Here is a 16,216-nt window from a genome sequence, read left to right as displayed (position 1 = left end):
GTAAATGTAAACATCATCATATATGTCGAAAGGATTGAAGCCTGTCATGCAAAACATGAGCTCATCGATGTCATTAAATGAGTCTGCTTTTTTATTCCATCAGTTACTCCTGGTCGGAGGCTGCCGTAAATATTTAGTTTATACGTAGGGTTACGTCCTACATAAATTTAATGGTGCAACGCTCAAATATTTAGTAGTGCGTAAATTGACTTAGTGCCCATTTACGCAACAACTAGGCTAAGTTGTAAGGTACATATAGCTGGTGCAACTGCACCGGTAATTGACTTTGAGGTTTCTCCGCCTACTTGCTGCACAAGCCCCTTCCACTTGAGGCATTAGCTCCTCCTTCTACTTGACCAGGAGGAAACACAATGTGTTTCGCTGACCACTTCTGATTGGGTAACCCTAACATCTTAATACCTGGGGTAAACAGAGCAGATAACTTATACTAAAAAAATAAAAAAAAAAATGGCTTTACATTTTCTGCTAAGAAATGACTCTAAAGACAATGTAATTTATTTTAAATGATCTTCTTTTATTACTTTTTTTTTTTTTTTAAATCTGATAAAACTACATTCATAAGTGTTGCGTTGTTTCGTGCGTTTCCAGTTGTTAGAGCGGGTTTAGCACTGTTTAAAATCAACGCGCTGTCCCTTTAAGAAATTGAGTTGGTTGGCGGGGTAGCTAAAGCGAGTCAGATATGGCGGAATGGAAGCGCACTACGTCTGCTCCGTCTTCAGCAAGCATGACCTCGCTGGCTCGGGCTCTGTCTAACACCCGGTTAAATCAGCTTGATCAGTCTGATGTGTTTCAGTTGCAGACATCCTACAGCCGGAACGCCATAGGTCAGGGTCGCCGAAGGAGACTATCTAGCAGCGCCAGTTTAGAGTCTGTTGATGTCAGCCCCAGTGCCGAGGCGAGGGTCCTCGTCATAAACACCGGCGGAACCATCGGAATGACATACCAGAATAACGGTAAACAACACCATCAGCTGTGCGCGCGCACACATGACTACATTGAGTTCCAGATATGATAGGTGACTAAAATTACGCACATTAATATGCACAATGGAATTATTGAGTGATCCATTCACATATTGCATTACACACATTAAACTGCACATAGTTAACAAACATTATATATATATATATATATATATATATATATATATATATATATATATATATTATTATTATTGTTATTATTATTATTTTTTTTTTTTAAGAATAGATCATGATCCCGGATCCACGGAAATTGTAATATATGGGATGTCATCGGGAACGTTATTGCATCAGTTATATATCAAACCAAGTGACATGCTAGCCAGGGTCAGAAATGTAGGAAGACATGTGGCAAAAATGCCACCTAATATATCAAAAAATGCACGGAAAGTTTTGGGGCCAAAAAATGCCCTCCTAACGAATTCTTTATTTAAAACATGTCTAATGTTTGATGTAGTTCTTAATCGATTGTTGTCCTAGTTATACATATTATGGCATACATTTCAATTGATGTTGATTTAATTCTTAAGAGTAAGAGGTAGCCTACTAAATTCTAAATTTTGAGACATAATTTTACATAAATGTATGAGACAGTTTACGTTTTAAATGGTTAGAAAAAAAAAAAGCCCTCCATAAAGGTAAAAAAATGTCATTGGAAATCAAATCCAGAGGGCAAATATTGGCTTTTAATGTAAAAGTACATTTCTGACACTGTAAAATGTTTTCGTAATTTTAACGGTAAAAGACTGTAAAAATGCTACAGTAAAAAAAATGTAGTTACCTTAAAATGTACGGTACAAAATTTTAATATATTTAAAAAGACAATACATGTAGTTTTACGGAATTTTTTTGTAAAAAGTCAATTTTTTAGATGTAAAAAGTCTGATATCCCCGTATAATTAACGGTAAAATTTTATATCATGTTTAAAAAGAGAGTACATGTACTTTGTACGGCAAATTATTGTTAAAATTACAGTAAAAAACAGTAATCAGGCGTTCCCAGAATTCACTGCGTGACCCATTACATTTAATTATATTTTATGGGAATAGTTGTTTCTTCTTATTTTTTATATCAGTTATGTACTTTGGGGTGTTCTGGGTTATATTTGATGTAGTTTAGTTAATGTTTATTGTATTATTTTAATTTCACATGTGTTACCCTGATGGTGTTTAGTGTTTGAGTGAGTGACACTGAGCACTGTCTCTACATGGTTACTGGTCATTGCTCCAGGAAGGGCCTCTAATGATGAACTTCATGTTATTTTGCTTGAAATGTGTGCTTGTGCTGTCTTTCTTCAAAATGCCTTATGGTTTGATGTTTTGTTATCTAGCGCAAAGACTTTTGTAGATTTAATGCATGTACTGTCATGTATACAATTTAATAGTCTAAACTCCAAATTCTTTTTGAGGTTACTGCAGAAACGTCTACAAGCCCCTTCAAACAATTGTAAACCGTTTGTAAACACTACTTATAGGATACTGGATACAGGTAGATTGATAAAAAAAGAATATTGATAAATATTCAATATTGTGGGAATATTTTGTTAGTCTGCTGAGGCACATTGATTCTGTTGTGTGATTCATAATACCTAATAATATTAAAGTGCTACATGCAGTTCAATTTGGAACTCCTTACCAGTAAGATTTAATGTGTATTAAACAAATATATGCTACTCAGCAATTGGTTATGAGAATTGCAGTATGTGTAATCCCCAGTGAATATTGTGAGAGAGAGTGATCCGAGAGCATTCAGTTCAGAGAACGGATATTAATAGCCCAGATGGCTGGGTGCATTGGCAAAATCAACAACTTTGGTAGCTCACAGTATGGTGAGACAACTTGTGTTGAGGATCTTGAATAGTACTGTCTAGCTAACAATATTGGTGAAGAGAATAAGGTGGCGGTGTTGCTGAGCTTAAATGGGGCTAAAATTTACAACTTGCTGCATACATTAGTACCACCAGCTAAGCTGAAAGATAAATCATTTAAAGACATAATGAATGTACTGCAAAATCATCTGAATCTGAAGACACTTATTATTGCAGAGCTCTTTTGCTTTCATAAGGAAATCAGCAGAAAACAGAAAGTGTGGCAGATTACGTGGCTGAGGTGCGGAGATCGGCTGAACACTGTTAATGGCTCGGACTCAGCAATATGGCTGAAGGACATGGACCAGGTGCTATAGGGCATTCCAACCCACAGTGCTACCTTAAAGACATAATAATCACTGGATCAAAATATTTCTGTAAAAAAAAAAAAAATGGTTTCAACTTTTATTTGTACGTTTTGTCAACTTGAGATGGAACGTTGTTTAAATGGAGCATACAGTTCACTTAAATGTAACTTGTTAAATGAGCAGTGCAAACTTCTTCATCTGATTTAATCATGAATTATTCTCACTGAATATGATAGCTGTAGTCTTGGTCACCCCATCCAAAAGAAATAAGATGCAACCTAAGGATATATAGCTTGTAATAGACAAGAGTTCATCATATGTTGCTCCTTTCATAATGAGACTTAAGATTGCCATGCAAACCTGCATGGGCCTCAACATTTTAAAGCACAAAAATCGACAACAATCAACAAACACATCATGTAGTAGATAACAACAGCACAAAAAGCAGCAAACGATCAAGACGCAGTAATTTGCATAATTTATTCATGCCGCAGTGCATGCTGGGAATCTGAATGCATTAACAATGTGCATAGTTCTCCTAAATTACATTTTGGATTACAGTTAAATAGTTTTTCGAAGTTTGACTCGTCACACAATAAACACATTTAAAGTGTGAGAATCACCTCACCTTACAAACACTTCTGCAAACAGCATTTTTCCAAGGTTCTCAGCATCACGCATTGCATACAGGATACAATGTATAAAGACATGCAAAAAAAAAAAAAAAAAAAAAACAATAATACATTTTAAATGTGCTACTCAAAAGATACAAGGTTTCCTGATCTCTCAAATAAACAACCTTATAATATCTTTATACATAGACCTAGTATATTAAATCTTAATATATAAATCTAAATCCATGAAATATATATTTTCCTGTAAAGCGCTTTAATTTGGGCGAAAGATACAGTGGAGTGACATTGCGTCAGATGTCACTTTACTCGCAGCTAATTGGTTCAGTGTCTGTTTGCGATCTGTTACCCAGTCTAAAACCTGATCTGGAGCAGGTTAGCCATGTACCGTAAGTTACCGTGGCAATGAGCACTGGTAAAAACCAGCTTGCCTGATTGAGACCGAAAAAACAGTTTGCTCAATCTAAATGTACCTGGATAGCCACTTAAACCGGATTTTTGAGACAGGCCTCTGGATAAATGAGTTATCTCAACAAGTTCAGTCCAGGGAAGTTATTCTAATGCTACATTTTAAGTTATGATAACAAAAAGGCAAAACCATTTTTTAACAGTGTGAGCACTTGGGAAACAGTTTTCTTTTACAAAGTGTTTTTTTCTCTCTATTTTTAGCATATAACAGAAACAACCAAACTCCTTCAACCCTAACCCACCATCCCCTAAAACCCCTTCTCTGCTGATTATTTTTAGATTTAAAATAAATAAGTAAATAAATAAATGTATAATTAAAGTTGAAGTTGGTATTTGGCTGATCTGAGTAGTAAATGTTCCTAAAGTATCAGATGTACAAAAAAATTAAATAATCAGTTAGTTAAAGAAGAGAGAGAGAATAGTCCAAATAATAAAAAGTGTCTAAATTAAGATCCACTGGTTTGACAGCTCATTCAGTCAACAACAAGATTTTATTTGGGGTTATGGAGATACTCATGAAAAGGGCACCAAGTCTTGAAGAATCTTTTTTCAGAGCTTCGTAGAGAAAATCTGGTCTTTTCAAGGTGAAAGTACGACATTGTATCTCTGATACATTAGGTATGAGCGGGTGGGGCAGACTCCTTCCACTAAGTAGTATTGATTGGTGTGCCAACTGGGAAGATGCTTTATGAGCAAACAAAACTGTTTCCCCTGTTAACTGAGTAGGTGTTCGATTGTCACAAGAGACGCCTCCTAGCACCAAATTAATAAATTATGCTGCAGTGCTAGCATTTGTTGTACGATAATCAAAAAAAGAGCATTATCTAAAGTGTTTTGAACATCTCTATCTGCAAAAGTTTGCTAAACGAGTTTATTATCATAAAATGTTAGAATTTTAACTCATTGATGGTTAATATTTAATAAAACTGAATGTTTATTATTACCACTGTAAATCTCCTTGGGTGCCAACATGTTTGTTTGATGTCATGCACCTGCATCTCAGCAAAATTGTTGAAGATATCCGCACAACTTTCTAAGTTAGAAGTCCGAATTCAAGTGGCGTTCCATTGCACTTTTCCTAGTAGGAAGTTGGAAAATCCAACTTTCTATGTTGAATGGTATGCAGCTTAAGTCTTAAAAGAATTTGAACTCTTTGCCATACCAGCTTTGAAAAGCTATGTCCTGCATTGATGGTGAAAAAAGTTGATTAAGGCCAGTGGGGCTCAGGAGAAACCTAAACTGAGCCCAGATCCTCAACGAATGCCGCGTATCTCCCTGGATGTTTATGAGGATATAGTTCCATAACAACCCAGGATAGGCAGTTAGATAGCTTCTAGCTACTGGTAATGCCACCACTATAACATGCTTCATATATAGGCTACCCATTATTAGCATTTCAAGTTTGGAAGGGCCATGCCACCACTGCACTTAGGCCTCTGAAGAAACAGAGAGTTTTTAATAGTCTGGAGGAATTTGGGTTAGGAGCAATCAGAGAAAAGTGGGTGTTTTTCCAGGATGCCATTGCATATGGGGTCATAGGACTGATAACCAGGGTCTACACAAATGTAAAGAGAAGGTTGATGTCATTCTAAAAGCACCACAACCACAGAACTTTTCACAACTACTTATTGGGATTGGCAAGTTATTATAGCAAGTTTCTGCCCAATCTCTTATCAGTACTTAATCCATTAAACTGTCTGCTGTACAATGTATGTAAGGTGGCATTGGTCCAAAGAGTGTGAACATGCTTTCAGGGAGGCTTAGCTGTAGGTCACTTCAGGCAATGTGCTCAGACACTATGAGCCCACCTTAACGCTCAAGCTTACCTGTTATGGTTCTCCGTACAGAATCGGAGTGGTGTTATCTCACAAGTGTGCAGACGGAACAGAACATCCAATTGCATTTGTGTCCAGGACTTTAACGTCGGCCAAACAAAATTATGCTTAATTTGACAGTGAGCCTTTAAGTCTGGTTTGGGAATCAAGAAATTCAATCAAAACTTGTATGGGAAGCACGTACAAGTCACCAATCATCAGCCAATACTGTCTATTTTCAATCCGCAAAGGGTGTTCCTTCAATAGCCTCAATGACACTTCAGTGATGGGCTGTCTTTTTTGGGTACGCACACCTGCAGTATTGAGTTCAAGTGAACACAACAGCACGGGAGAGCCAATAGACTTTCTTGGCTATTATTGGATTCTCCAGTTTCGAAACACTCAGATGAGCAGGTGGACTTGTTCTACATGGCACAGGTAGAGTTATTACCTGTCACCAGTGACTAAATCCAAAAGGAGTCGGGTCGTGATCTCACATTGTCTAAAGTGTATGAAATAACACTAAAGAGGGGTCATCAAGAGGTGATGTGCTGCTGTCAGAGTAGTCAGCATTATCAGCTTTCAATAAACCAAAGCTGCTAAAACATTCAGTGGCTGCCGGCAAATTTAAAAGTTACCATCACTCTAAGCCTAATCTCTTACCACACTTCATGTGTGGTAATGGCCTGTGAATTTGGTGACAGTAGGCTGAAATTCTTCAGCTGCAATCGGTCTGTACTTACCGAAATTCAAACCACTGCCCCCACTGGCTGAAGCTGGAAGTGCTGTTGAGCATTTGTGAGCTCAAGTTTCCCAGTGAAATGTCCATAGAGTGGTGCCAAAGGAGAGTTGTAAAGCTAGTTGTTTTTAGTTGTAAATGATGTAATGCAGTCAATAGGAATGCATTTTATTAACCACAGGCCCTAACCCAAACCACAACCCTAAACCTAACCGTCAGTGGAGTAAAAATTTAATTTTAGGGGCAAAATACGACCTTAGGACACGAATACTTCCTGGTTTTCACCGGAAAGGGTAAAGACATTTGAATTGATGCTAAGATGTCTGATGGGAGATGGTGCTTGTCAGTAACTCAGCAAAATGGTGTCAATGTTAGGGTACCAGACCATTCCCGTGTGGTCATGTTGCATAGATAGAACAGCAGTGCCACTCCATCCTGCAACAAATTGGCAAGCTGAACATTTCATTCAGACTTTCAAATTCCACATCAAAGCCATGGAAAATAGTGGAAAATCACTACGGCATAAGATCATTCCTTCTCACATTTTATCACAACCCACACACAAACAATGGCCAAACTCCAGCAACACACTTCCTTGTACATCCATTTAGATTCTGTTTGGACTTTATGCTGCTTCTCGCATGGCGTAAGCACACTGGCATGTTCAAATGACAGCAAAACCAATGAAACATGTGAACAGCATTCTCTTGTGAACAAATCAAGCTGCAATTCCGGTTGTATCGTGTCAGTTCTCATCAGATTCCTCCAATGCGGTTACATTGCGAGATGCAGCATGAACCGATTCCCCTCATGGACGCGCATTGGAGAGTGACCAGAAGTAAACATTTATAGTGAAAAGGACTTAAATATTGATCTGTTTCTCACCCAAACAATCATATCGCTTTAACCACTGGAGTTATGGATTACTTTTACTGCGATTGTCTGTGCTTTTTGGAGCTTTAAAGTGCTAATCGCCATCCACTTGCATTGTATGGACCTACAGCTGAGATATTCTTCTAAAAATCTTCCTTTGTGTTCTGCTGAAGAAAGAAAGTCATACACATCTGGGATGGTATGAGGGTGAATAAATGATGAGAGAATTACATTTTTGAGTGAACTAACCCTTTAAGCCAGACCCACGCAGACATGTTAAACAAAAACGTTTGATGCTGAAAAACAGCATTCAAAGCAAATACTCCCAAAAGTTCTAGCCAGGGATTATCGCAACAACAGTTAAAAGTTGTAGCTGGGAACAATCTCTTAAACTCTGTGTAAGTTTAATGTCTCCACACCAAAAAGGTTGAGTGTTAAATGAACAAACACAACAAGTGTCCATTTCGTCCCTGTCTGTGCGCATGGTGGATGAGCTGTAAAGTCTTATGACATGGAAACCTGTAGTAAATATATATGTCAATAGGCCAGAGGTATTCCACACATAGATACAAAGATATCCACCTGGAATACACAGCTGAAAGTCTGTATAAATGTTGGACTGCAAACATGGTTACTTTATGATAAGCAATAAAGGGGTGACATGAGGAGTGCTTTTGTTTACAAAAAAGAACTGGGCTTAAGACAGCATAGATCATGTTTTAAGATTTGTGGATAGGAGACTCAGATATTTACCTTCTAACAAAGGAAGTTAATCTTTCCTTGTCGTGAGCTATAGTACTAGGCTGCATCCTGCACATTAATTTGGTTTGGGAAAGCTTGCAAACTCAAATCTTTATCTTTAAAATCTTATCTATAAAAACGACACTGATAAAAAAATTGATTGCATCTTTTAAAGAATTTGCAAGGTCAAAAACAAAACTTTTCGGTTCTTTGAACATGTAAACCAGAGTTCAAGGATAGTATGCTTATTACATAACGGAAATACAGAACTCAGTGCTCCCCCACCAACTAAGAAATAGTATCTTCCATATTGCCACAAATGTGTAGTTGTAATTGTGTGAAAATCTCTCCTTATTTGTGGACATAGGTTCTTTTTGAAAATCATTTGGTTGTTATTCAATGGAAACTCTGTGTTGGGTGGCCTTGCACACCAAAAATTTTAGACTTCCCAAGGACATTTTGTTCCACGACTCAACAGTTCTAGTAGCTGGCTCATTAAACACATGGACAACAACACTAGTCGGGCATACAGGCTGCTGCTTATTTCTGCATCATAATTTTTTTGATTCTTTTGATTTTGGGGTAAAATATTGATTTGTTCTTCTTGCAATGTTTGTCAGATTCACCGTATTAGTGATTCAGTGAAACAGTAAATGACATTTTCACCTTACCATCAAGATCTTAGTCCCAAAAACGCATTACAATATGGGTGCACTTATAAACTGAACAGCACTATAGCAATCTTACATTTAGCTAAATATAATCATAATACAAGTAAATTAGCAAATTGTCAATTGAGGTACAAAAATGGCTGTACAGTGCTAGTGCAAGTGACCTTTATAGTGTAAATGACATGAAATGTAATCAGGAAATGTGGTTCAAAATATCAAAATGTGCAAAACGGCAAGATTGGAACTGTGGTGCAGTAAATTCAAAATCCATGTTTTGGCCTCATTCTCAGAACCTAAAGTATGCAGTCCTGTCAATTAATTAGTTTCATCTCTAAATTTGACTGCTGGTGTTGAAGTACCGGGATAATTATATGTATATGACTCCTTTTCTTCTGTATTTACAGTTCTGTCTCCAGAACCAAATGCTTTCGTCAAAACTCTACGCAAACTCCCCATTCTGCACGATGAGCAGTATGCACAACAGACACGGCTGTATGACTATAACAAGACTCAGGAGAACACACTGGTGCTGCCGTAAGTTCCCATGCAAACACGCATGCAAATGTGATCGCGTGAGCTATTTGTGGAGGTTTTATCCTATTCATCTGTTTCATGTGACGTCACTGTATGACCATGCCACCGTAATTGTGGTAATGTAATATAAAAATGAATATAACTTGCAACAAAAGATGGTGAAACTTTTCTTTTTATTAATAAAGCTTGATAAGGTTCCCAACCAAAATTATTTAAAAAAAGTTATTCTCATCTTTCAAGTGCCAAGGTTTCATTTCGCCAAACCCAAACGGTGATGAAGCAGGGGGAGAGCAGGGATAATTGTAACACTTGTTGGTTTTTACTCATCTGCTCAGAAATAATTTCGAATCAGATACAGTTAAGCTGGAAATTCACGAAAGACACATATTCACAAAATTATCATAATAACAAAGACTGGAAAATTGTAATAGAGTAAGGTGATAATTGTCAGTATGAAGAAATAATCAAATTAAAATTGTAAGATTATGAAGGCTTTATTCGAGACATCACACTACAATGTAAACATATTAGTCATAAAAGCAAGCTGATACGAAAAATACTGTACATTTTTACAGATGTTTTGAAATGCATGACAGCATAAGTGAAACACAACAGTAGTTTAAACGCTACCCTTTATTTACAAATGTGTGCTTGGTTGCCATCTGCGTATTCTTCATGAGCTGACCGTCATTTCTTACATTCATACAGGTAGGATCATCACAGAGTTTTGTAATATTGTGACCAATTCAGACAAGAATACAACACAAAGACATTAACTTTTAAAGGAAAAGTTCACCCAAAAGTTAACATTTTTGGAGCTTCAAAGGTCTGATCACCATTCACTTGTATTGTATGGACCTACAGAGCTGAGAAAAAAGAATGTCATATACATCTGGGATGGCATGATGGTGGGAAATGATGAGAGAATTAAACATTTTTGGTGAACTATTCCTTCAAGGAGATGATGTACTAGTAGGCTTCTGCACTCTTTAAAGCCATTAAACTCACCAGTATACAGAGATGGATCATGAATTAAATTTATGTATATGTGTACGAATGTCAGATTTGGCAATATTTGGGCTGACTCAAAAGCAATGATTGACGTTTTTCTTTAGATCATTTCCTAGGTGTTTTTGAATTCTCCTCCATTGATTTCCTCCATCGATGGTCATAAATATGGTGGCTGCAAGAAAAAATGTCACGTAAATGAAACAGATGAATATATACTGTAGATCCAGGGGCTAACTGTAAACCAATCAATATTTGTAAATGAATTTAGCCATATATAATTTACTCACTGTTAACTTTCTGCTTTTATAAAAAAACAATTTGACAATAACTTTTGTAATAAATTTTGTTAATATCTCATTACATAGATTACCTTTTGTTTTGGTTGGTCTCTGTATTATTTGCAGCTAGTTAAGTGTTAAATTGTTAAACAAACACATTGGCTGAGTTCGAAATGGAATACTACCATACTACTCATACTATTTCTGCCATAGACACATATGGCAGAGGTAGTAAGAATAGGACGGGGTAGTATGCCATTTCGAACTCAGCCAATGAGAAATGATGAGTGTTTCTATTCTATAGCCAATGGAGGGTGCTGTTTCCTTATATTTTCAGAAGTGTAAAAATGTACAGACAGTAATAATGTGTGTGTTATGTTGACAGGAAGCCCACTCATGCAGCTGACCAGCTATTTCATGGGTTCTGTAGTACTGGTAGCATAATGTTTGCCCTTGTGGGATGAAAGTGTAAATGTACTTGCACATGCGTGCAAAACTGTGGATATACGTTTTTGCATGATTTGTGCAGTATCTTGTCTGGTTAGGCTTGTCTCTCCACCACAGTTATGTTATTATTGTGCAGCACTGTGTTGAGCTATGAGAAGGGCAGATTGAGTATGTTAGGGTGACAGTTGTTACAATAATGCAACTTAATGGCTGTTACTCATGCTATTCGCTTTTGTAATTTATTAAGATATTATTTCAGTATTTGCATTCTGCTGCTGTGGCATGGGTTAAGGCTTGATGACATGAATCTAAAATACATGGAAATATTTGCACACCATTATTTTTTGCACAGAATTCAATGCAGAATTTTTACAATTCTCTCAAAAAATTATTGCCTTCTAAAGAATAAAAGAAGACAGATAACAGCAGTATGATAATTCAGACTCAATGTGAAGATTAATATATATAGACATTTTGTTATGATACAGCCTTATTCCAAAATGGATTAAATTCATTATTTTCCTCAAAATTCTACAAACAATACCCCATAATGACAACGTGAAAGTAGTTTGTTTGAAATCTTTGCAAATTTATTAAAAATAAAAAACACACAGCCTTTGCTCAATACTTTGTTGAAGCACCTTTGGCACTAATTACAGCCTCAGGTCTTTTTGAGTATGATGCTACAAGCTTGGCACACCTATTTTTGGGCAGTTTCTCCCATTCTTCTTTGCAGGTTGGATGGGGAGCGTCGGTGCACAGCCATTTTCAGATCTCTCCAGAGATGTTCAATCGGATTCAAGTCTGGGCTCTGGCTTGGCCACTCAAGGACATTCACAGAGCTGTCCCGTAGCCACTCCTTTGTAATCTTGGCTGTGTGCTTAGGGTCGTTGTCCTGTTGTAAGATGAACCTTCGCCCCAGTCTGAGGTCCAGAGCGTTCTGGAGCAGGTTTTCATCAAGGATGTCTCTGTACATTGCTGCATTCATCTTTCCCTCGATCCTGACTGGTCTCCCAGTTCCTGCCGCTGAAAAACATCCCCACAGCATGATGCTGCCACCACCATGCTTCACTGTAGGGATAGTATTGGCCAGGTGATGAGCAGTGCCTGGTTTCCTCCAGATTTGATGCTTGCCATTCAGGCCAAAGAGTTCAATCTTTCTTTCATCAGACCAGAGAATTTTGTTTCTCATTGTCTGAGAGTCCTTCAGGTGCCTTTTGGCAAACTCCATGTGCCTTTTACTGAGGAGTGACTTCCGTCTGGCCACTCTACATACAGGCCTGATTGGTGGAGTGCTGCAGAGATGGTTGTTCTTCTGGAAGGTTCTCCTCTCTCCACAGAGAAACGCTGGAGCTCTGTCAGTGTGACCATCGGGTTCTTGGTCACCTCCCTGACTAAGGCCCTTCTCCCCCGATTGCTCAGTTTGGCCAGGCGGCCAGCTCTAGGAAGAGTCCTGGTGGTTCCAAACTTCTTCCATTTACGGATGATGAAGGCCACTGTGCTCATTGGGACCTTCAATGCTGCAGACATTTTTCTGTACCCTTCTCCAGATCTGTGCCTCGATACAATCCTGTCTCGGAGATCTACAGACAATTCCTTGGACTTCATGGCTTGGTTTGTGCTCTGACATGCACTGTTAACTGTGGGACCTTATATAGACAGGTGTGTGCCTTTCCAAATCATGTCCAATCAACTGAATTTACCACAGGCGGACTCCAATCAAGTTGTAGAAACATCTCAAGGATGATCAGTGGAAACGATGCACCTGAGCTCAATTTTGAGTGTCATGGCAAAGGCTGTGAATACTTATGTACATGTGATTTTTTTTTTTTTCCCTTTTTTATTTTTAATAAATTTGCAAGATTTCAAACAAACTTCTTTCACATTGTCATTATGGGGTATTGTTTGTAGAATTTTGAGGAAAATAATGAATTTAATCCATTTTGGAATAAGGCTGTAACATAACAAAATGTGGAAAAAGTGAAGCGCTGTGAATACTTTCTGGATGCACTGTATATATATATATATATTATTTTTATTTATTTTTTTCTATTTTTTTTTATTATTCATTGGTGTGAATAGGCCTTTAAAGTCACACTTTGATGAATTAAAGTACCAATTTCCTTCCGAAACAGCAAAATCTGTACATTATTCCAAACTTTTGGCTGCCAGTGTATATTTATAATAAAAATGTATCTCGCTTTGTCCTCCCTCTTGGATGTACTTTTCCGCCAAGCTCATCACGGTGCATTCTGGGATCGCCTACGGAAGGACAAATGATGCCACCTTAAAATTTGGTCAAAACAAGATATCTTAAGAGGCAGCAAAATTTAGATACCTACCTTTTGGAACAGCCTTCACGTCAGGAGCGTGCCTATGATGTCTTAAAATGCTGCCTCTGGAGGATGCTCACTAGGTTTTGGAACAGACACAATAAGTTTAGTCCTAATCTGTTTTAAAATGTTGCCCTAAATTGCCTAATACATATTGAGGCTCAGTAAGTTGTAAACTCTTAAAATGTACAATAAAGATTATGTTCCTACTGCTAAAGCTTTCATTCCTTCATAAATGGCCACACCAAATGACTGACAAGTGCCTAAGTCTGCCAATCAAATGAATAATAATTAAAAAAGATTATGAGTTGTGTCTGTGACATGTCAAAGAACATACTGACAATTAAAAACAACATCCATTTGCTCTCTTTCCCTGTCTCCCTCTCTCTCATTGTGCACATTTTCTAACTGTTTACCTGCCCCTTTCACACAAACAGGGTCTGGATCAACCGTAATGGTTTACTGATGACTCTAGTACCCATAGAAACATTGTTTGGACACCGATGCGTTTGAGCACATTTAATTTTTCTTGTGGCACCCTTTCATTTATATGATCACAAGCATATGTTTTGGTCTGCTCATCTGAGTGGAGGCTAATTTGAACAGTTGGGTCTCTCATTCAACATAGTAGAGAAGGTAGTAGAAGTAGGAGGTGTGTGCATGTGTGTGTGTGTGTGTGTGTGTGTGTGTGTGTGTGTGTGTGTGCACACAATAGATTGTGAGAAAGAGATTGTGTGTAGGTCTGCTCTGCCACCCTGCTGTTCTATTGATCCATTGAACAAGGCCTGGGCTGCACCCTCCTCAATGTCTTTATTTTCTGGGAGGATGTCATGAGGGTTGGGAGGGATTCTTTTTAAAAACGGAGAGATTAAAGCAATCTTTTCAACAAGCTATAAGTAGTCACATGACTCTAGCTCATCTGTGCACCTAACAAGGGTGGCCCAATGTAACGACACTTGCAGTTTTAGGATAAGCCACTCATTTTTAATTAGGACATGGAGGTCATGCTGATCTGCTCGCGCTTTGTGCTTAAATGGGAATATCCCTCAGCGCACCTCTCTTCATAACAATAAACCCCAATGCAAACGAACCGCCCCTTGAGCAGCGAACAAAGTCTGAAGTCTGCTTCTTCACAACATTTGCTCATCCCACCTCCCCTTAATGCACAAATGCACGCAAATACACAAGCCTACTCTCCAGTGACCGTACTCTTTTTGTCTGCACTTTGCCTTTCACTTTAGGGGACGCCCTGCTGCTCGGGCAGACGGTGTGCCCCTAAATTCATCTGTGCTCCCACCACCCTGCCCCCTTTTGTTGCTTTTTTATTTTTTTTTAAAGAAAACCTGAAATGAGTCTATCTTCTGCTGTATATACTGTAAATAATCTGTCCATTTGAGAAAAAATTGCTTTGTTTTTGTTTGTTTAAATTGGTTTAACTAAATGAATTCATGTTTGCCTAGAAATAGTTTTTGCTGGTTTAAATGAGATGTTTTGTTTGACATTTGAAGCTTGTTGTCAATGTGTGAAATGGTAAATGTGTGTTGAGGTTACATCACATGGGTCTCATTTAGTCATTTTTTTGTTTTTTCTCTTTTTTTCACCTCAGACTGTCCAAACATAACAAGAGGATTGTGTATACCATCTTAGAATACTCTCCCCTGCTTGATTCTTGTAATATGACCACAGATGACTGGGCCAATATCGGAAAAGACATTGAGGTGCTTAATTTTTAACCATTTTTATATGATAAGCCCTTTTAACATTTATTCCTTAAAGCTTACTATTACTGTATCTGTTTTTCTATGTTACAGGAACTTATTTTTGGTTTAATACAATGTATTGCAATAGTGACTGATATATTTTTTAATTTTACTAGTACTTATTCATTAGATATTATTACTTATTCCTTTGCTACTAGTCACTATTCCAGGAATTACAAGTAACTGTTCCATTGTTATAGATAACAAATTGCTAAATTTTGCCATTGAATTTAATGGGGATCTGTGGTTTAGATACTATCTAATTACTTCTGACTATGTATTCCAATAGTGACTAGTATCTTTTTTAAGTTTACTAGTAACTGTTCATTAGATACTAGTACTCAATAGTGATAAATATCTATTCCAGTTGTATTTATTAGGTACTAGTTAGGGCTGGGCGAAATGGCCAGAAATATTATCACGATATTCTTATTCATATTGTTTGATACATTCGCATTTGCACATTGCTCATTTTTTTTGAATTTCCAAGTTGGCAGAAGAAAATAAGACGTAAAAACCTAAACCGTCAATATAGTCTCTACAAATCTGCATCAGGGACCCAGAGACAGCAAAAGTAGTGGGGTCTTAGGGATCATCTACCAAAATATTTAAATATTTTACAGAGTTTATCAATCTAGTGCAGTTGTATATGAATGTTAAAAGACCATCTGTTCGTTTTGAAGCTTAATAAGAGCAGTTCCATATTTGTTCGAATATTTACATTCAAATTATATATTT

General features: G+C 37.4%; 1 protein-coding gene across 6 annotated transcripts in view; it reads left to right on the top strand.

The window, feature by feature from the left end:
• LOC127411220 (60 kDa lysophospholipase-like) overlaps window positions 1-16,216 on the top strand; it is a 164,278-nt gene that overhangs the window by 104,306 nt on the left and 43,756 nt on the right. Inside the window, exons 1-4 of one of the 6 annotated variants that reach the window (XM_051646624.1) lie at window positions 517-974; window positions 9,520-9,649; window positions 11,324-11,359; window positions 15,325-15,436. In XM_051646624.1, coding sequence (XP_051502584.1) covers window positions 701-974; window positions 9,520-9,649; window positions 11,324-11,359; window positions 15,325-15,436 — 552 coding nt within the window. In that variant the 5' untranslated portion in view covers window positions 517-700. Of the gene's footprint in view, window positions 1-516; window positions 1,037-9,519; window positions 9,650-11,323; window positions 11,360-15,324; window positions 15,437-16,216 lie in introns of those variants that run through there. The other 5 variants (XM_051646621.1, XM_051646626.1, XM_051646625.1 and 2 more) reach the window with 5 other exon arrangements.

Source organism: Myxocyprinus asiaticus, chromosome 20 (genome assembly GCF_019703515.2).
Source record: "Myxocyprinus asiaticus isolate MX2 ecotype Aquarium Trade chromosome 20, UBuf_Myxa_2, whole genome shotgun sequence".
Classification (NCBI taxonomy): Eukaryota; Metazoa; Chordata; class Actinopteri; order Cypriniformes; family Catostomidae; genus Myxocyprinus; species Myxocyprinus asiaticus.
This window is presented reverse-complemented; position numbering and strand designations above follow the sequence as displayed.